The 21,291-nt window shown below is 40.8% G+C and overlaps 1 protein-coding gene across 1 annotated transcript; it reads right to left on the bottom strand.

The window, feature by feature from the left end:
* Window positions 1-675: 675 nt before the first annotated feature.
* On the bottom strand, window positions 676-20,870 carry plppr4a (phospholipid phosphatase related 4a). Its single transcript, XM_018753211.1, has 7 exons — window positions 20,199-20,870; window positions 7,938-8,123; window positions 5,994-6,123; window positions 5,015-5,210; window positions 3,826-3,883; window positions 3,053-3,226; window positions 676-2,274 (listed from the first exon to the last, which is right to left on the bottom strand). Exons 1-7 carry the CDS (start codon window positions 20,274-20,276, stop codon window positions 907-909), a joined length of 2,190 nt encoding a protein of 729 aa, XP_018608727.1. The 5' UTR covers window positions 20,277-20,870; the 3' UTR covers window positions 676-906.
* Between the last annotated feature and the right edge of the window lie 421 nt (window positions 20,871-21,291).

The following is a 21,291-nucleotide window of genomic DNA, read 5'->3' as shown; positions in this document are numbered from 1 at the left end:
TACATGTATATAGATAGAAAAAAGGTAAAAGAACTTCCTTATATTGGTTAGATAATGGCCTCAGTAAAGAGCACTTTGCAGTGTATCAGTACATATTCCTTCCAGTATGAGCAGCAAAATGAATTCCTGGTTTATGACATTGACCAGTTACAGGAATCTGGCTGTGGAAGCTGTATTTTTTAATGTTTTTCCAAGGAATAGAAAAAGGAAATGCCTAACAAAATCTTTTGTTTTATCTGCCCTCTGGAATCTGATGTTTCTCCTCCTGTAATGCTAAGTGTTTAAATTTAATTTCAAATAAATACATATTAATTTTTCTTTTTAAATATAATACCACTGCTTGATAGTATGCAGTGGTAAAGTCTGAATAGGATGGGGTTTCTGCACCAGTTGTATAAATATTTTCAATTTAAAAAATATATAAATCTGTCATATTTGTTATGGTATGAAATTATTTCTGAAAGCACCTAAGAGTCACTATAAATGCAACAAGCATAAATACTGTGGCATTAAATAGAGAGTAATTCTAAGACACAGCACTGAAAAAGGAAACAGTTAAAAATACATATGAAACATCACTTAAAAATATTAGAGGTCCTTACAGGGTAACTATGTTACAAAATTTTAGCTTCTAAATTTTTTATTTAATATTCCACATTAAATGTATGTCAGACATGTAGATATGTAACAATTGTTTGTGCTCATGTGTGAAGGTTCAAAAAAAAATGAAATGCATGCTTCATATAGCCTTTTGTGTTTGGCAAACAGCATGGTTTATCAAGGGTTGGCAATGGGATAATAAACTCCAATGGTGGAGACAAAGGACTGCAAGCTTCACACCCTTACTTTCTGTTATTCTTGGGTAAATCCCAGCGATCAAGGCCACGTGTTTGGGGGAAGGATAGCTCACTCCTTGAAAACCGGAGTTGGTGAAGTTCCTTTGTAGAAGATATTTCTGGTGTTGTCTGGGCTGCTCCCTCGGTCTGGGATCAGAATGATGTTGCCTTTCCTCCGAAGGGTGGAGTCCCGGCTGGAGGCAATGGAGAGGGTCTCGGAGGCTGCCTCGCTACCCTCCACTGGGGTTACTCGGATGGTTGTGATGCCCTGATGGTGGTGGTGGTGGTGGTGATGGTGATGATGTTCTCCACTAGCCTCAGGGTTGCCCCTCTTCCTGTCACCGGAACAGTAGCTCTCCTTCAGCGACTCACAGCTCTCTGAGTCTCGGTTGAGGTCATTCAGCTCAAACGACTGCCGAAGACTGCCCCTCTCCTGTGATTTCCATCTCCACGATCCACTCCCATCTGTTGATGGGGGCTGCACAACAGGCTTGCTGTTCTCGGGATGTGCCTCCACCCTCACAATGCCGGCCGGTTCCTGGTCGGTCAATGCCTTGTAGCGGATCGAACCTGTGCAGCTGACAGTGCTACCATCGGAGCTCTTGGGGCTGCCTTGGAGAAGGCCCTGCTGCTTGGACATAGCAATGACCTGCATTATCCTGGGCTGGCTATTGGATCTACATGCACCACTCTTCTCAGCCACTTTAAGCCACTTGGAGCGTGCAGAGCTGTTCTTGGGTGATGTGCCATTGATGTTCTCCTGTGTCTCCTCTGGAATGTGTACCAACTGTGAGGACCCAGGCCGGGACTGCATGGAGACCCGGGCACCTCCAGCAATGCCGCTGCTGTTGCTAGGCAAGGGAGTGCTGCTTGTGGCCAGCTTCATGTACTGACTGCCAGGGCCCTGGTGCTCACCGTTGATGCCCACCCTAGATGGCTCAGAACTGCAACGCATCTCTATGCTCCTTTGTGGGGAGTGACCAGCCTCCATCTCCATCACCTGCAGGGACAACTTACGACTCTCATTCTTGGTCTTCCACTGAGAAAGCAGTTGCTTGGAGCGGGTGGAGTCCATGGATGCATGTATACTGGCATTGCGCCGAGTGGTCTCTTCTAGCCCAGAGGTGTGGACCCTAGGCAGAGTGTTGCTGAAAGTTACCATGTTCTCCTTGCCCATAGGGCTCCGGGGACTGATGATCTCCACATCCGCACTTGCTCTCTTCAGATTAGTGAGCGAATTGGCATCGCGATGGTTGCGATTGAGGAGGCTCTCGGCATGGGCAGCAAGGGCATCACTGCTGGCAATGGTTTTGGCTGGCAGGTGGCGGCCAGTGTCCTGGCTGAGGTTCTTAAGGGACCTCAGGGGCTCTCGAGGCTGTGGGGCCGGCTGGCTCGTGGTGTCCTCACTGGGCTGAAAGTTGCCCACAGCATACAGCCCCTGAGAATGGAACAAAATGCTGGTCACAATGATTACCAACATCTTTTATTAATGCCATCTTACTTTACCACACAACAGGCTTTCTGTTTTGGTACCCAAATGGAAATCCCCACCTTCATTTGCACTTCTGCTTGCTGTGCTTATCAGTGCAGTTTAGAATGACTCAATATGAAGAATTAATAGCACTGTAAAAAGCAAAGTGTCCAGTCTGCTTGCTTTCTTTTATAATAAGTTGTGTACCAAAATGACTGAAAAGGATGTACAATATATTGTTTTGTGACACATTTCTGATCCAGGAGGATGCACAGACTGGACTGTGATAATCCCACAGTGAAAGGGGAAAGAGACAGAAAAAGCCACAAAGGCTGTTTTATTCTCATGGGATTATCATACACCTTGTAGAAGAGGAACTTAGGGGCAAGAGTAGATGTCTGTGGGACGGATGGAAGACGCATAACATGGTTTTGTTTCTAAATATATTCTTACTTCTTTACAAAGAGAATTTTCTATTTTTGTAAGTGCATAAGATTGATATTTTCTGTCTAGTGTATTGAGTTGAGATTTTTTACGTTTTTAAAAAAATTTCTTAAGTAAAACTTGAGTAAAATTTCTGCTTTCTGTCATCACCTATGATCGCACTAAAATAATGCAGTGTGTCTACATGCTGGAAAATTGTGGACGTATTTGGAATTACTTAGTGTACTTTCTCTGTCTCTATGTTGCTGTTATCTGGTATATTTTTAAGGCAATATAGCCAAGACCATAGAAAGATACGCACTAAATACACTGCTATTCCGCCCCCAATGAGGAAGCCACAGTAGACATCGATGGCATGGTTCTTGAACTGGATGATGCGGGTTAGGCCACAGATGATGGCACAGATGACAAAAGAGAAGACAAGCAAGGGCTTCAGGAGCTTCGAGGAGTCCGTCAGGGTGGCATTGAAGTACATCTGTTGGTTGATCACAGCAAATAAGTGCATTGCTCAGCTGTATAGCTATCACTAAGCTTGAACTGAAACTGATCAATCTGCTTTGAACAAAATATCATTTGTATGGATTGATTATTGCTGATGTTGCATGCAGAATGGTAATGTTATATTTAACCTACAGCCAAGGATTTTCCAAAGACTATCCTAACTAATTTTAATGATACCAATGGTTTTAATATCTAATTTCCGCCTTCACAGTAATTATGATGAGCTATGCCTTTGCCTTTTCAAGATACAAAGCAGATTTCACAGCTTTGACAATATCTACTACCGAACTGTAAAATTATTATCAGCAGATAGCTCAGCTGTTAACTATGTGAACTTGTAACATGAATGTCGCTGGTTGCAGTCTCACTCACTGCCACTGCCACAGTATCCTTGAGTAAGGTATTTGACTTTACCCACTTCAGTTACTATTTTCGGGTGCACTCTCCCCTAATGGATCAAATACTGTTAGTTACCTTGGATAAAAGCATCAGGAAAATGAATCAGTAATTACAATTCAAGATCATCTGGAAGACAGGTACTAGTACTAAAGAAGAGGAGTATTTGATACTTACAGAAACATACACAGCTGCAAAGGCTGCAAGTGTGGCATGCTGGGATGGAAAAGACTTTCTAAGGCAGGAAAAAAACACAATTAAGTCTTACACACAAAAGCATAGGAAGTACTTGTAATAACACAACCTATGTTATGGTGCATAGTTTGAACAACAGTTGGAGTGAAAAAAATGCCATTAAACCTGTTTTATGACAGATTCTCAATTAATGAATACTTATAGTAACTCTCTGAAAATACATATATGACAAGGCCATTTCATAATTATTTCAGGATTCTTTTTTTAAATAATTACTTGATGTCTGGGGGTGCGGTGGCGCAGTGGGTTGGACCTGGTCCTGCTGTCTGGTGGATCTGGGGTTCGAGTCCCACTTGGGGGTGCCTTGCGATGGACTGGCGTCCCGTCCTGGGTGTGTCCCCTCCCCCTCCGGCCTTACGCCCTGTGTTACTGGGTTGGCTCCGGTTCCCCGTGACCCCGTATGGGATAAGCGGTTCTGAAAATGTGTGTGTGTGTACTTGATGTCTTCAGTAAAAGGTAAATTTGCCAAATTTTTTCTTTTCACTAGGCATAACCAGCCTTTCTCCTTTTCTCTATATTTATACTAGTAAGCACACTTGTTCTCAACTTTGCGTGGGCTAAAAGGAATGACATTTACACTTTTTTGTTCCATTTTCCACACTGTTCACAGAGCTCCATGTAGGGAACATGCAGTGACTGAAATACATTATTCATCCCAGCTGGTACACTGGAAAACAGTAACATAATCAGCAAACACACACAAAGACACACACACACACACATTTTCTGAACCGCTTGTCCCATACGGGGTCGCGGGGAGCCGGAGCCTACCCGGCAACTCAGGGCGTGAGGCCGGAGGGGGAGGGGACACACCCAGGACGGGACGCCAGTCTGTCGCAAGGCACCCCAAGCGGGACTCGAACCCCAGATCCACGGGAGAGCAGGACCTGGTCCAACCCACTGTGCCACCACGCCCCCCTCTAATCAGCAAACAGATGACTTCTAATAAAAAGCACTGCAGCTCTGGTTGGTGCAGTGGATTTTGTATTCATACCACTATTCTCAAGCGAAATAAAACAGAAATAAATATAGAAATAATTTTTTCACTTACATTTACATTCATTTTGAAACCCATGGCCTAGAATATGCCATTCAGTTATGGAGCACCAACCTGCCTGCATTGATGATAGCCATGTCTGCTCCAGAGCAGATGTCATCCATGATGAAGGAGTTCTCATCACAGGAGGTGTTGAGCGTGGTGTAGTTGGGTTTGCAGACAGTGAGAAAGTATGGAGTGTGGTAACCTGTTGACAGCTGGATGATGTCGGTGATGAGTGCCGTGACGCAGAGCCCAAACACGTGAACCCCTGGCAATGCCATGCAGAGAGTTTAAGTAAACATGTAAACAGCTTTAACATGACATAGTGTAGCCTGAGAAACACCTACAACACATACAGTACAGTACTTACATGTCTTCCATATGTACATATTCACACTGCTCCTTCGGTGTATATAGACAAGACTTATAAAAAGTATTTATCCTCCTTGGGCTTTCTCATGTTTTATTGTTTCACAGCATTGAATCAGAAGGGATTTAAAAAGGCTTTTTTGACACTGATCAACAGAAAAATAAGTCTTTAATCCCAAAGTGACAAATTTTGAAAACATGTTGAATGAATTAACGGAGTGCATAAGTATTCACTCCTTCAAATCAGTACTTAGCAGAGGAACCTTTCCCAGCAATTAGAGCATTTGTATGTAGTCTATGTGTATTGGTCGGTATGAACTTTGCATATTTGGAATTTTTTGCCAATTTCTTTTGGAAAAACTGCTCAATTTCTATCAAGAACACAGAAAATTTCCTTTCCAACTCATCTTAAAACCAGTTTTTTACAGCGCAACTTTGGTCCTTAAATCAATGGCCACAGGACAATAAAATGCAGTAGTGTGTGTGCATGCGCATATCTCGGTAAAATATACAAGTCTGGGATACGCAAAGCTGGTAACATACAATTTCAGGTTTCACAATGCTTAACGCATGCAATGAACAGAAAAGACAGATGCGGCTCTCTCATGCACAGCAATGGTGCAGCATGCTCACACACTCCACGCAACCAGCCAGGACACAGCAAGTACGGTGTAACACCTACCAATAAACCTGACAGCTCGGCGGATGTAGGAGTTGAAGTTGCACCCAGCAGCATTGATGTTGGCCTCCGCCCCAGCTCCACACTTTCTCCTGGACAAGCAGCAGTACAGGATTCCCTCTCCAATCATGATCTGCCAACAGACAACTTTAGAATCAAAATGCCTGTGCTCACCAGCATCTTGACCTACACTGAGGCACTTGGACTGTTTTGTGACTGCCCCCACAAGCCAGAGAGGCCGGCGAGCACATTAACAGTGACCATCACAGTATCCCAAATTCCTGCACAACCCTCACCTTCACTGTTGTCCTTTGTTTGCTCACCTTTGAAACTAAGAACACCCCTGTTTGGTACTTTTGTTTGGGATCCCTAATTTGTGCTGCATCGCCTGCATGGGTCACGTGAGATGAGGTGGGCTACAGCTGGGCCACATGTGTAATGTGCCAAGGTTTGGCAAGGCAGAACTTTGGCTACTAGCCAAACTGTTTTGGGACCCAGATCCCTATCCAATGTTTGAGGGGTGGGGTAGTGGGGCAGTTGAAAGAGGTTCTGCAGAAAAATCCTCATTCCCCGCAAGAATCCCTTTTCCCTAACTTGCTGGCCCACTTTGCACAGACACCTGGCAGCACCACAGGACCTAGGGTACGAGCAATATGATCTGAGGGCTTCCTCCTAGTTGGATATCTACCTGAAAGGTTAAAGCCATCCAAAGGCAAGTGAGGAAGTAAGAGGGAGCAAAACAATTGCTACATGATCAACGTCAGACAAAAGACAGGCATGCCAAAATGTTTTTAAGATGAATTTTTTTTTTTAATTTTAAATACTACCAGCAAAGGAAGGAATTAGAAAATAAAAAAAAAAAAAACAATGTAAAAGTAACATAAATGTTTTAGCTTGGTTGCAGTAAAATACCATGATGACACCAGTAATAAAAGACATGAAAAAAAATTCAATGACACTAAACTAATACACCAGGGGGTGAATGTTGCATTAATTATGATTTGCAGTTTTTGTCAATAAGGTTCTTCTGTGAATTTGGCTTTACATGCAGGGTAATATTTATTTTTTCCTTCTTGTAAATGCTAACTTAGCTTACTGCTTTGACCTGGCAACCCATTTAAAAAGAGAAATGTTTACATTGCATTCACATTTCATGTAAACTGTGATGAAATTTGATAGTACATCTGTTGATTAAATAATAGTTTTTTACATGGCAAGAGAACTATAGAACAATTTAATTAATTATTGATTTCCAGTTCATAACCATTGATTGACTCATATTTCTGGTTGTGGGGAGGTTACTGCGCCAACACAATCACCCAGTGCTGTGACTTAGTGGAAGAACTGTCAAAGTAAAAGATGTCTCTCTCATTTAGTAATGTTGAGTAAAACTGTAACCTACAACAGAGTTCTTTCTCGAGGGAGACAGGGCCCATCCCAACAGACCAACTGAAGACTCTTGTGTACAGCACTACCCCCAGTTTAAGTGAAATATGATGGCGCAACTGAGTAGGCAGCTGTCAAACCGAAGCAGACAGCAGAAGAAAACCGGGTGTGCACCATAGACAACGTGCAGTGCTGCACAGGAGGCACAGCCCTATGGATTGCTACGAGATATCACAGGAAAACATGGTCACCAAGGCAGATGTTTGCATTGAGCTTAAGCCTAACAGGAGCCTTTACTGAAAAGCGCATTAGTGCAGCAACGCTCTAACTGTCATTCTGTACATAATGAGTGATGGCCAAATTTCTGTGAATGTAACGGAAATTCTCTAAATGGAAGCTGTGAGTAAGTGAGCTAGGTTTTAGGCAAAGGTCAGTGGGAAACCAATGTGGATGAGGAAATTGTTGTACTGTACGCTCCAAGTCACCTTCTTTGCTACCCATGAAGCCCTTTACATCGCACACTGTAGTATGTTAGTGAACAGGATAGGTGGAGTGACTAACCGTGGCAGCTGGACCGACAAAGGCAAGGCTGAACAGCATCAGGAACGGGACCACCTCGTGTGTGGGTTCGATGTAGGGCATGCTCAGACTACGATCGTTGCAGTTGTAGCCAGACCGGACTGGCTTGAAGACATCCGTTAGCTCAAGAAAATACAGGCTCACCACAGATGACGCCAGGATAGGAAGCTGTCCAGGGAAAACAGAAGAGTCAAAAGTCAGGACACAGTTATATTCCATTTTATTCTATTCTTAATAGAAGGAGTCAGGTTAGGACAGGACCCACATAAGCATGGCTTTCAATACAATTATGTTTGTGTTTTAGGTCTGATTGTAGGGGCCCAACAAGCTGGAACCTAATGAATCTGATCCCATGATTCAATGGCCTACCTGTAGTTTTACTAAATAATCTGAGATACATTTTAAGGAACCATTTTTATTTTTAGCTTTTCTGTAAGAGACTATGTGTGTGGTGCACTAGAAATAATCAGTGTCATTACTGCATTTTGCGTTGTTCATGTCGTGTATAATATGGCCTAAATTCAACAACAACCAACAAGCAACAACCTGCTTGAGCTGCAAACCAGACTACTGCTAAACAGTTTTATACTAACTGGAAAATACTTTAAAAATGTCAAAATATTAAATTGTGCAATTAGTTCTACTGAACCTATTAGCTTAGCTCACATACACTTGTGCACAGATCTTGGTCACAGGAATGTATTACATAATACGACATACACAGCATAGTGCATAGCAATTACAGCGCACAAGAATGTATAATTAAAATAGGAGCCATCCTAAGGCCTATTCACAAACCTATGCCTCTTAATAGTCCCCTTTGTATAAGTTTGGTTAATTGAAAGCTTGGCTGGCAGAATCACATGAAATCTTTGTTTAATGATGATTTAGTATAATCCTTAAAGTTGAGCAATGTAAACTGTTGACAATAACCAGACAAGATTGTGAGAGGGCAAAGGAAATTTCACAAGTGTTAATCCAAGATGTAAACTTTTGCACAGTAAGAAGCTTCAAACAAGGGCAGTGGTCACAAATAATAATTTGGGGCATTTTGATTTTGAAGATTGAAATCAGAACTTCACTGCTCACATATTCTCCCACATTTGCTTGCAACAGTTCCCAACAATCTGCTCAGTGATTACCTGAAAGTGTACTGCGAGTCTGGTTTCCTAAGAAACAGTCCTTTCGGTATACTGAATTGATTTTCCAATGTCTCATAATGTAGAAAATGTGAAACATGGTTCTGTCAGCATGTAATAAGTCCGAATATGTAAACCTTACAGATCATTCATACCTCAATCTTTAAACTATTGACCCGCAAGTAGTTTAGTGCTGATACTGAATAAACCCTTATGCAATCATTTCAAGTGGTTCTGTGCTTAAGGAAGTCCTTCTGTAACTCAAAGGTTGAATATCTAGGGAAAAAGGCACTTAAACCAAATTACCCCAAAGTCATATTACTTCCGTAAATGTCAGAATGTGCAAGATGATTTCTGCTGAAACAAACAGACACATTTGAAGCAGAGGTGTTCATACAGGTATACGGCTTGGCAGCGCACATACAGTATGTGTTAGAAGGCTCAGAGAAGTCTCTTGAAATCGAAGCACTGCACCGTGTATAGCTGAGCTGTCCAGATTTGGTGGAAAACTGAGTAATGAAACACTTCATTTCTAATGGACACTTTGCCCAGAAAACGGCATGGGCTTTTTAATATAACTTTGGCAGGGTTCCCTGGAGGATTTTACAATACATGTCAACAGAGAAGATTTTGTTTTACTGTACACTGAAAAGAACATGAAACATGAACAGCTCAGCAGCTATTATATATTAATATTGTCAAAAGCTGTGGCATATCTTGAATTCAAACTGCAGAGACCAAATTAACAACCAGCAAACTGAAACAAATAAGTCATTTTAGGGTAATGGTATTGTGATTCCCAGTGTTTCATAAATTAAGACTCTTGTGGTCCAGATTTCACATTTTAGGAAGAAAATGGCCCTCATATTAAACTCCTTAATTTACAGTATTAATTGTGCATTGAAACCAATGCCACCAGTGTAAGGTTATGTACAGAAAGCATGTACAGACACCCCTCTACTTACGCTAATTTGACTTACGTAAATCCGGATTTATGTAAAAAATTCCTGGCATACGCATAATTTATGGATAGCGCTTACACAAAACGTCTGAAATCTGTTAAGCGCCAGTCTGCGTAGCCAGAAAAGCCAGAAAGCTGCATCTTCCCACTTCCCACGTGTTTTGAGCCTTGAACACATCTTCTCTCGTTAGTGTAGTGCTTTTTTCCCCATATTTTTTACCCATTTCATTATTCAGAATGCCTGGTGGAAAACGTGCACTTGAAGGAAAACGAGAACCGTCTCGCAAGTGTACAGCAATCGATTTGGAGATAAAATTGAAAATAATAAGGAAGTATGAAGGTGAACAAAGACTATCGTCTATAGCACGGGAACTAGGTTTAGCCGTATCGACTGTGAATACGATAGTGAAGGATGCTGCACTTATAAATGAACATGTGAAAGGAACAGCTATCATGAAAACCACACTAATAACGAAGAAACATTAGGTGCAATAACTGAGATGGAAAAATTATTAATGTTATTAGGCTGAATGATGGGGAGGAGGGTGAATCTGACATACATAATTTTTGACTTATGTAAGGGGTTGAAGATCGGTCTATTTGCGTAAATCGAGGGGTGTCTGTACTTGTAATCCCATTTTTCATTCGTGCTCAAGCTACTCCCATGGGCCAGACATATGCAATTAGATGCAAATAAAGGTCAGATACACTACCTCAGTAATTATATCAGTAGAAATCAATGTATTTCCCCATCTCACATTATGCACAAAGCATCCATATCCACAAAGTGTTGGAAATAATCACAATGAATATTTTTACTTCATTTGTGTTTCTGCCCACTAAGTTTGCTTATTTGTGGAACAATTTCAGTTACCTACCTTATTCAAGGGTATTACGGGAGAATCACTGCTTGAACTTGAATAAGCAGTCCTTATTCTGTCCTTATTCCTTATTCAATGGTTCTTTAACCACTGGGTACCTGCTGCTGTTTAAACTGAAACTTTACAAATTTGATTTGTCAGTTCTACTTTAAAAGCAGCTATGGTGTCCACTGTATAGTTTTTATATTAAAAAAGTTTAATTTAAAATCTGAAATGAGCTTTGGCCTTTACAACTCACTTCCCTCACAACCAACCTCAACCTCAGCCCTGGCTTTCACCCAGTTATACAAAATACATTTTATGAGAAATTAGTAATGAAAGACAAGGAATTAACTCCTAAACAGTTCAAATATAATACACTCACACAATAATCAATAACTGCTTTTCTTAAGGCAGGGTCACAGTGGTCTGGAGCTTATCCAAAAAGCTTTGGGTTCAAAGTTATTAAATAATACATATTTGGTTGTTATTACAGAACACCAGTAGCGCAATGAGGACACATACAGCAACATTAGATAGATTACATTTTGGAAACATAAAAAAATGTCTAAATTTTTGGCTTAAAATGAACTTGGTCAGCTTCCATCAAGATTCAGTTTTTTACTAGAGCTTGTGTTTCTAATAAAAAGCATATGATTTCCTTAGGAATGGGCGTAAGACATGGTCAAAATGCACGAGTTTCCTGAAAGTTGAGCATTACATAATTGTTTTCAAAATACAATTATCTTTTTTTCTTCACAACAACACAGTAACTCACTCTACTACTCTTTTGCAAACCTGCTCTTGTTTCCAGCAAAATTTTAACGTCTGCCTTTTGATCAAGAACTATTGTTTCAGTTTTTGTACTGTACTATTGTCTGTGGCATGTGCCACCAGGTAAATTGAAACAGGGATTTGAAAATACCAGACACACTAAATAGAACACAGGTTTCCGTGGAAGCTACTAATTCAGTCTGTGAAATCACACGGTTGTTGTACAGGGTTATTACCATTACCAGAAAATTACCAGCAAAAATAAAGCATTCATGGGATCACAAAATGGCTCCTATAAATAAAGACACTGCAAGCAGTACAATAAAGACAGAAGAGTATTTTTATCATATTTGTGACAATAACTATTACACAGTACCCACTTACAGAGCAGAATGCTTTAAATGCCGTAGTCAGGAGACAAGCAATGTGAACTACTTTTTAAACAAACCATGTTTACATTCGACTGTTCTGAAATGCTGTTGAATTGAACCCATGCAATACATGATACTGGACACCCTAACAAGAAAAACAGTTTTATATGTAGTAAAACATGTATAAAAAAGCCATTAAGCACAAATCTGTGCTGACATTAAATTCCACATTCTGCATTAATAAATAACCTGTCTTATACTAGAAGCTTTGGGTCAAGATCTTGGCACTGTTTAAACAAATTTGTGATTAAAGTAATTTTGCAGTTGTTTTTTTCAATTGAGCATTTGTTTTTTTTTAATATTGGGTAGCCTGTCCTCCCATCTCCCAACTGGTACGCTTGGCCACCTAAGTTAAGTATAAATATCTTCAGTCCTCATACTACAACATACCGTACAACAAAAACTGCTTCAATGGCTTCAGTGAAAATACATACTGTTTTCAAACATTGAGCTTATTTATCCTGTCTGGCCTTCTGACTTCTGCCATCAAATCTATACAGGTGATAGAGAATGCTGTTGCACGAGTTGTGTTTGACCTGCCGAAGTGTTCCCATGTGTCTCCCCTCCTTGGCTCTCTGCACTGGCTTCCTATAGCTGCCCAGATGAAATTCAAGACTCTGGTTAGGGCCTACAGAAGAATCAGTGGTACTGCTCCCTGGTATGTACAAGACCTGATTATTTGCTACACCCCACCCCACCCAAATTGCTACGTTGCTCCACCTCTGCCCGCTCGGTGGTCACACACACAAAAGGTCCAAAATCCAAAGCGCAAAGGTTCTTGGTTCTGACTCTGATGTGGTGGAATGTCCTCCCCCGCTCACTCAGAACCGCTGAATCTCTCCCTACATTTAAGGAGGGTCTTAAAGCTCACCTCTTCCGGACTCACTTCTCCCATGATCTCTTAAGTGCGTCATAACATGTAATTGTTTATGCTCAATTACTTTGTGATTATAACTGTTTAATAATGAACAAACTTATGCAGCTATACGTGTGATGTAAATGTTTGTTATAATTTTGTTATTAGAATTTGTCAATTAATGGATAAACCTTTAGGCAGATACTCAGTGTTCATATGGTGGAATGTAACATATTAACTGTGCTTAGAATCACATGTCTGCATCTAAGTCTCTTTCTTTCTGTTGATGTAATGCACTCATATTTTTCTGTGAGATGTACGTCAGCTTGGAGAAAAGCGTGTGCTAAATGAATACGTGTAAATGTAAATAAATACAACAGCATTTTTGCCTCGTTGCCTAAAAATCTCAACCCATCTTGATGCTCATGCTTGATTAAGCAAATATAAATCACAACAAGTTGCAGATTAAATACTATTGTTATAACCCGCATTACTGGGAGTTTGAGCAGGAAAATGGGTTTATTTGAAAATAGCTGGATTGCGGGTAAAATAAAATTGTGTTCTACTGCTGTGGCAACTCATGGGGAATATAATGGGGTGAGTGTCTGCCACTGAAAAGGGAGGAAAGCCTGAGGGGCACTAAGCAGGCTGGGAAGGCCGGCTTGAGGTGCAGGACCTTGAGGAAAAGAACATACAAATATTTATGTAGCTGGATCATTTTTGCTCAAGCAATTCAAGGTAATTACCCTTGGGGGCTAACATGTGGGGGGCTTCACAGCCCAATGCCAGTTTTTGCAATATCAAAGTTTTATAACTGAACCATGACCTTTCAAGTATCTCTCCCTGTTTTTTGCATTTATTGATGTCACTTCCTGTTCACCATTTTGCTGTTGGCATAATGGTAAGTTTTTCTGCTGCAGAAGCTACAAAATATATTACAGATTGGATGGAAAATGGTAATGTTTTAAATGTTGAATTTGAGTATATTAGCAATGTGCCATAACAGGTTTATTTATAAATGGATAAATAATGGGGACTTTGAATTTGCTGAAGAAGTGCCTAGAGATGCTGGTGAGAGAATTGAATGGTAAGGCTTAAGGTCTTGTCTGTGGATCAGTGAACAAGATGGTGTTTTTCTTTTGTCAAAAGATGGTTAAACTAAATAGAATACTATGGAACCACAGATTCAAAAGAAACGTTCAGTTTCTAACATTGTCCGAAAACCTGCTGGCTGGTTGCCATAGCAGAGTAACATGATTGTAACAGGATGATTTGCTGATAGCTGATCTTGTGCAGATCTGAAGCTGAAAAAAATTGGTCTTCCCCATTGTACTTTAATATTTGTTTGTTATTTGTTAAGCAGAAACAATATGACTTGCATCGGAAACTCAAAAACATTGAGGAATGACGAATATCAATAATATAGACTGCTCAATATCATATGACAATAAGAAGTCACTAGTCTGACAATAAAAGGTCTCATTATACAGCCTAATGGCTGGTGGAATAAATCACCTCAGGCAGTGCACCCTGGAACAGCACAACTGGACCAGTCTGTGGCTGAATGTGCTCCCCTGTTTAGCCTGAGGAGCTGTGGAGAAGGTGAGAATCATTGTCTATGAAGACCAGGCATTTTATTTAGAGTCCTTCTAATTCCTCCAAAGAGCCCAGCCTGACTTCCAGGACCAAATCAGTCTTCTTGATCAGTTTGTTAATTTTGTTTACATCATTGACATTTCCTCATTTAGGAGATGCTTTTCTCCAAAATGACGTGCATCTCTGAGAACAATACAAAAAGAGCATTACATTAAGAGAGGGAGAGATTAGAGATTTGGATACAGACACATGATTCTTGAGTACAGTCAATATCCCGTCATCATGACAATCACCATCATCATACTGTTATCACCTGTAACATTGCGTCAATGTACACCTGTATAGCAGAACCCTCTACACCCTACAGCACCCTCTACAACAAACTAGTAGAACACCTCCAGTAGTCACCTGGATACTCCAAAAGTCCCCACTTCTTCTATTTTCTCTCCATCAGTGGTCATTGAACCCAGTGGACCCTTAAACCTCCTCAAGTCCACTACCATCCCTCTATCCTCCAATGGTGAGCTGAGGTTTGTTCCATTTGGATAATTTTACAAAGTTCTTCATCAAGCATTCATACTCATCCTTCTGCCTGTCACTGAAATGCCCAACTAGTGAGTCCTGTACTTACAAACTTAATTGGGACTGAGAGTTAGTCACTGGAAAGTTTTTGGAAAAAAATGGCAAAAATCCAACTATATTGAGCCAAACGTCTGTTATGTGAGTCAAAGTGTGTCTATTTTCATATGCAGTAAAACTATGTCAAATTTTAATTATGCATGACCCCATGCTGTAGGAATGAGTATACTTAGTTTTTTTGTTGACCGAATCCTTTGTGATCATTTCCATCTTTATAGGTGAACACTTTCTTTCTAGCGGTGGATTGATTCGGATGGAATTCAGTTAATTAATTTGAATATGACAATGAAAAGCAATGAAATACAGGCATACTTGTAGTTTTATACACATTTATTTAGCTGACACCTCTTTCCAAAGCAACTTGCAATGTTTTACCTGTTACGCTGCTAGGTATTTTTTTACTATATCAGTTCAGGGTAAGTACCTTACTCAAGGGCACTCTACAGCAGGAGGTGGAACAGGAACCTCGGTCCTTCAAGGGCACAAGGCAACAGCTCCAACCACTTGCCTATCTGCTGCTGCCAGTTTTATTTTTAGACTATTTGTTCTGCTGTTGTCGTTACTATCTTTCTCTGTTTTTCATAATCACTGTATCTTTGATGACAATCAGCCTTACCACACACAGCAGAAACAGTGCCGTCACTCATGTTATAATCAGTTTGCTTCTTCTACTCTCTGTCTGAAATACTCTGTGGCTCTCTGTGTAAGGTCATCTATCAATACATAGTAAAAGGCATCATTCAATACAGACTTTGAAAAGTCCCAAGAGCTTTTTAAAGCACTACAATTGTGTAGTAATACTTGTCACTCCGTGCAGATCGAGGACCCGAGTGTGGACCCAATGGTGGGATCATCTGTTGCTAAGATTCTTGGGACAAGGCAGTACTCGTAGTCAGGGACAGTTGTGGTGAATCTGAGGTGCAGATGTTTTACGTGGGGAGAATCTGAGGACGTTGTTAATGAGGATGTTGCAAGGGTCGATGCCATAATATAAAAGAAACGGGACAAGGAGACAGGCGAGGGAACAAGGAGGGAGGTAGACAGGGGAGAGCAGATAGGGTGCTGTGAAAAAAGCCATGACCATAGGAGGGACGGTTGTCTCAAAGTGATTCTACGACTGGGAAGGCGCTAGGGATGATATTGATAGCTGACTGCTCCAATCGCCATCAGGTGCTTCATTGGAGTCTGGTGCTGCTGGTTGTGGTGCGGATGTGGTCATGACAATACTAATCGTCAAACTCCTGTGTGTCAGATGTCAAAGTCCTGTTCCCAAGACTTCCTTAGTGCATCATAAGAGTGAGTACCAAAACTTGATAAAACAGTGTATAATGCCGAGATCATACCCCTGGAATTGTTCAGAGTAATTAACGGTTTCTCAACTTAATTCCATCCATAGTCTCTTACAGCTGCAATACAGTAACACAGTTGGAGATTTTTACAGAAGTCCATATTGGGTAGGTCAAAATGATTTTTAGGTGGCTGAAACTTGCCACTGCGTGATCTTTAAATTAAAATTACACATCCAACACTTGTTTAGATGACCATTCCAAAGCCCAATTTGACTGATAGCTCAGGGGAGATCTGGAATCAGAGCAATGGGTGACCATAACAACAGTCCATTTGAGAACTAAAGTATCTCTTAAGATCTGTCCAAACTAACAGAGTGCTGAATATGACAAAATTTTCAGATAAAGATGGGATCTTAGGAAACTTCTGAATGAAAGGCAGAGACCTTAACAGCCTTTTATAGCATGAAGCAGACTCCATACCAATTCACAGTGTCTCATCTAGCCTGAAACCAATTAATAATTTGTTAAATCTTTGCAGACTAATAGTAAAATCTCATATTCAGTGGAGAAAAAACCCATGTCTTTTGATTGTCAAAGTTTGCAGAGTTTAATTCTGAATCTTTGTTGTTCCAAATTTAGAAAAAACAAAAATCACTAGAAATATCAGGGTAAATTTTGAAAAAGGTATAGCGGACAAGGTAAAACATTCATTCAATCACTGTTAATTCTACCATATACTGAAATAGGTAGAGAGATTCATGTAGCCAGATTATCTTTTATCTTCTTAATTATTGGTGAATTGTTAATACTGAAAGGTGAAATATTTCTTGGTATTTTAAACCAGAGTTTTGTCAGTTTAAAAGAGAAATACCATTTATTATGAAGAGGAGTAAATTATTGCATAGCCAGAGATGGAGAAATTAATGCTTTATTTTAATTTTAAAGTTAATTATAATAGAATATGACCATTACAACTACCAGGACTGATATTTCAGGGTTACTCTTTTATAACAGCAAATCATCAACATACAGAGAAAAATTATGATCTTCTCACATTCAAATGGTTTTTGTCTGTCTTTCTTTATAATTAGAATAACTGAAGTCATATTCCAAGATTAAGAAATATGGCCCTCTTTAAGCATGTTGTTAATTGCTTGCATTAGCCTAGGGCATAATTCAAGCCAGAATTTCTTATAGAATCCCTTGGGAAAGATATCAGGCCCTGGCGCTTTTCACAAAGGCATTGATTTGATATTGTCCCAGATTTTCTAAAAAGTGCATCTACATTTATCCATTTAACAGATGCTTTGCTCTAAAGCAATTTACAGTGTTAAAGATACCCACGATTACTTACCCACTTCTATATCTGTTCAATGTTTACTGGGGCAATTCTGGGTAAATAGCTTGCTTAAGGGTAATACATGCAGAAGGTAGTATTTGAACCCCAACCTCTGAGTCCAGAGGTTTGAGCTCTAACCACTGCACAAGATTAAATGGAGCAGTTAGAAAAGGATCGCCCTCCTCTGAGACACCAGGCAGTGACAGATTTTTTTAAATTGTATTTCATCAATTGAACCTTTACCATGAGCAGTGTAATGAGACCTATAATATTTCCTAAGAGTGTACTTAGTTGACAGTGGCTCATATGTAACTAGAGCTGAAGGTGTGTGTATGCCCTTAATCAACCTCTCATTGTGTTGTGTTTTCAGTTGATAGGCCAGAACTTGATTGGGTTTATTCCTGATTTTATAGTAAATTTGTTTCATGATGAGTAGTAGCTGTTTACTATTGTTTGTGTAGTCTAGATGTTGTTCAACCTTTACACTGGTTACTTGGTTCCAGTTCCCCTGATTTGGGAACTTTATGTTCTTTCTCTTGGTACTGCATTTCCTTTTTTTGTTCCTCCCTTCATGGCTTTTCCTTACAAGACGCTTTCATTATGAAAAACTGATAGAATGTTTCACATGAAAGATGATTTAACTTAACGTTTATTTCGAAGTCTCTTGCACTTAGGTTATGTATCTGTTTAGTTATATCACTTTTCCATGGGCTACGTCTATAGGCAAAACACATTCACTGGATTGAGTCCTTGTGTGCAAGGCTTATATAATTCAGTGAACCTGCCAAAATTATGGGTACTTAATTAATAAAAACAAGTGATGCATTTTCCTCATGAGGCAAATTCATGGGGGTTGGGCTGTATGCTTAGAGATTTCTAAATCTTCAATTGTGTGGTGTGAAGTGGTGTGAAGGAGCACACAACCGGCATCAACCATGATCTATGGCAAAGGAGAGGAGCCCTGCTTAATAAATCAGAAGTTATTCTATTAAACTACTCTGATGGGAGCATACTGGTAAAAAGGATATACATCTGGAAGGCTTTTTGTGGTGTGTATGATTAGTCAGTTTTTCCTCTTTTCCAAATACAGTATTTCTTTGTTGCATCCGACTGGTCAGTCTCCCCTCTACATTCAGGCAGTAGAGCACTGAGTGGGTAAGCCTGGGGAGCAGATGTGGACACAAGCCTGCATCCTCATACGCTGTAGATCCTGAAGGCAATTCCCTCAGCAGAACCTGCCCTATTTTTGTGCATGTGTAGCCGGCACCTGCAGCCTTTGCCAGATGTGTGACAAAATAAAATGAACGTGAGAAGAACCAGTACGAAAACAGATGTCGTGAAACACCAATGAGATTTAATAGCAAAATCATTCATATCAACTTGTGGTGGGGGGGAGGACACTATTATTTGTGAGGCCACATACAAAATCTTATAGACTAGAGGATTCATGAATATTCAAATACTACACATAGCACACATGAAATACTGAAAGTTTGACGTTTTTAGTGTCCATACGTGCCCACCATTATCATTGGTCACGTATATATTCATAATCAATACACAATTAATATTTGTAGATGTATGTATGTTCAGCTGACTATCCAGATAATACCAGACTACAGTTTTAGAGCTTTCCTTTACACAGCACATACTGACATCACATATTTAAGAAATAGCTGCCATCTAGCCACTCGGTTGCCCCATGCACGGCACATAATTGCATTTATTTAATTTCAATTTATAAATCCGCATCCGTCGGCAACCCTTGACTTGAATGAAGCAGTGAGTGACACACAGAACGTAAATTGATATTAATTTGTTAATCATCACTGTTTCTGCGTGAGAACCACCTCAGTGCAGAAAGACGGTCATTTTAACATGTGAAATCATGTAGTAGCGGATGCGCTGCATGTTTCAAACCCAAAACTAAGGACGCCACAAATTTATCCTCTGCAGCAGGCACCTTAACGCTAATTCCAACCAGAAACGTCGGTTTATGATGCGCAGGTGTCATTTCAACCCCCCCCCCAAAAAAAAAAAAAAAAAAATCCAGTTTCGGTGCGTAAAGCAAACACGGGAAGCGTGCGGTGGGCATGAAGCTGCGGTTTTATCGACACCTATTGACCGCGCTCGTGACACATCCCCAAATCGATCTTGTCCTAATGATCAGAGCCAATAAACTAATTCGCACTTGGAGACCGAGGACGCAGCATATCTCGCGACACATGATAATCATGATTATTATTGCATATAAAATGGAGTCTCTGCTTCTTCGCTTTCTAGGGGGGTGACAGACAGCTGGTGCTCACGCTGCCGGGGGAGGAAGATGCCCATCCATCGTATCGTGAGGACCACCTACCTCCACGAAGTAGAAGCAGGGCAGCAGGGTGACGCTGTCTTTGGTCACCTTCGCCTTCTGCCTCTCTATCGCAGACATCGTGGGTCTTCTGTCTTTCGCTTGACACGGACAAAGAGCCACTTTTGCTAATGGGCGACGAGAACAGATTATGGCAATTCAACATCCACGGCTGCTTCTTATTCCATGTCGTCGGAGTGGGTGTCTCACTTCAGATCAGATGGTGCGGCTTCCTCCGCAGCGCGCCGGTGACCGCTGCTTGACCAGACGCTTCGTCCGGCACCGCCAGCCCTGGCAACTAATAGACAATATCGCTACAGTGACGCGTTACAGCGACGAGCTGCCGGAACCGTCCTCCTCCGCATCCGTTACTGTTAGGTTACTGTTGGTTTACTGGCTCCCCGCGTCGCAGATGTCGCGCGGAGCGGCGATCGGCGCTTCAGCGGAACGCCAAAAAAAAAAGATACCGGGAGCGATGTGACGTCAGACGAGTTTCAGCATCTTCCACGGCGGCGGCGCGCGCCGTCCCACGCGCGTTTCACTTATGCGTTCGCGCAAATACTTATGCAGGCATGTTCGAGCCTACATTTCTGCCTGTCGCTACACATGATGATGATCTTTTGTAGGTACGCGAAGTCAGCGGGAGCACTATGTTGTACCGCTTGTATACTACAATCCCCACACACCTCGTGATTGTCACTGTCGCCTGGTATTTAATACTGTCATTTTTATAGATGTTCTATGAAGCGCGTCGTGTGTGCGTGATATGATTTACATGATGAACGTTATGTTCATGCAAATTCAGTTGAACCAATAATATGCAGTAGTGCACGTATGTTACAATCCTGACAATCATGTGATCTTCACTGCTTACTGCTATCACTCGCTGTCATATGTTTCATGGAGCATGTCATATGTGACACTGTATCATGCATGAGAATTTATGTGCGTGCAAAGGCAGTTGAACCGCAAATATGCTATATATATAGTGTGTGAATGTTTTAATCCTGGCATCTCATATTAACTGCTGACAGCCATTGTGCTTGTTCTGTGAAGCATGTTGTATGTGACATGGTAAACTTGAGCAATTGACCAC

This window comes from Scleropages formosus, chromosome 3, assembly GCF_900964775.1.
Source record: "Scleropages formosus chromosome 3, fSclFor1.1, whole genome shotgun sequence".
Taxonomy (NCBI): domain Eukaryota; kingdom Metazoa; phylum Chordata; class Actinopteri; order Osteoglossiformes; family Osteoglossidae; genus Scleropages; species Scleropages formosus.
The sequence above is the reverse complement of the archived record's forward strand: the minus strand, read 5'-3'. Positions and strand labels throughout refer to the sequence as shown.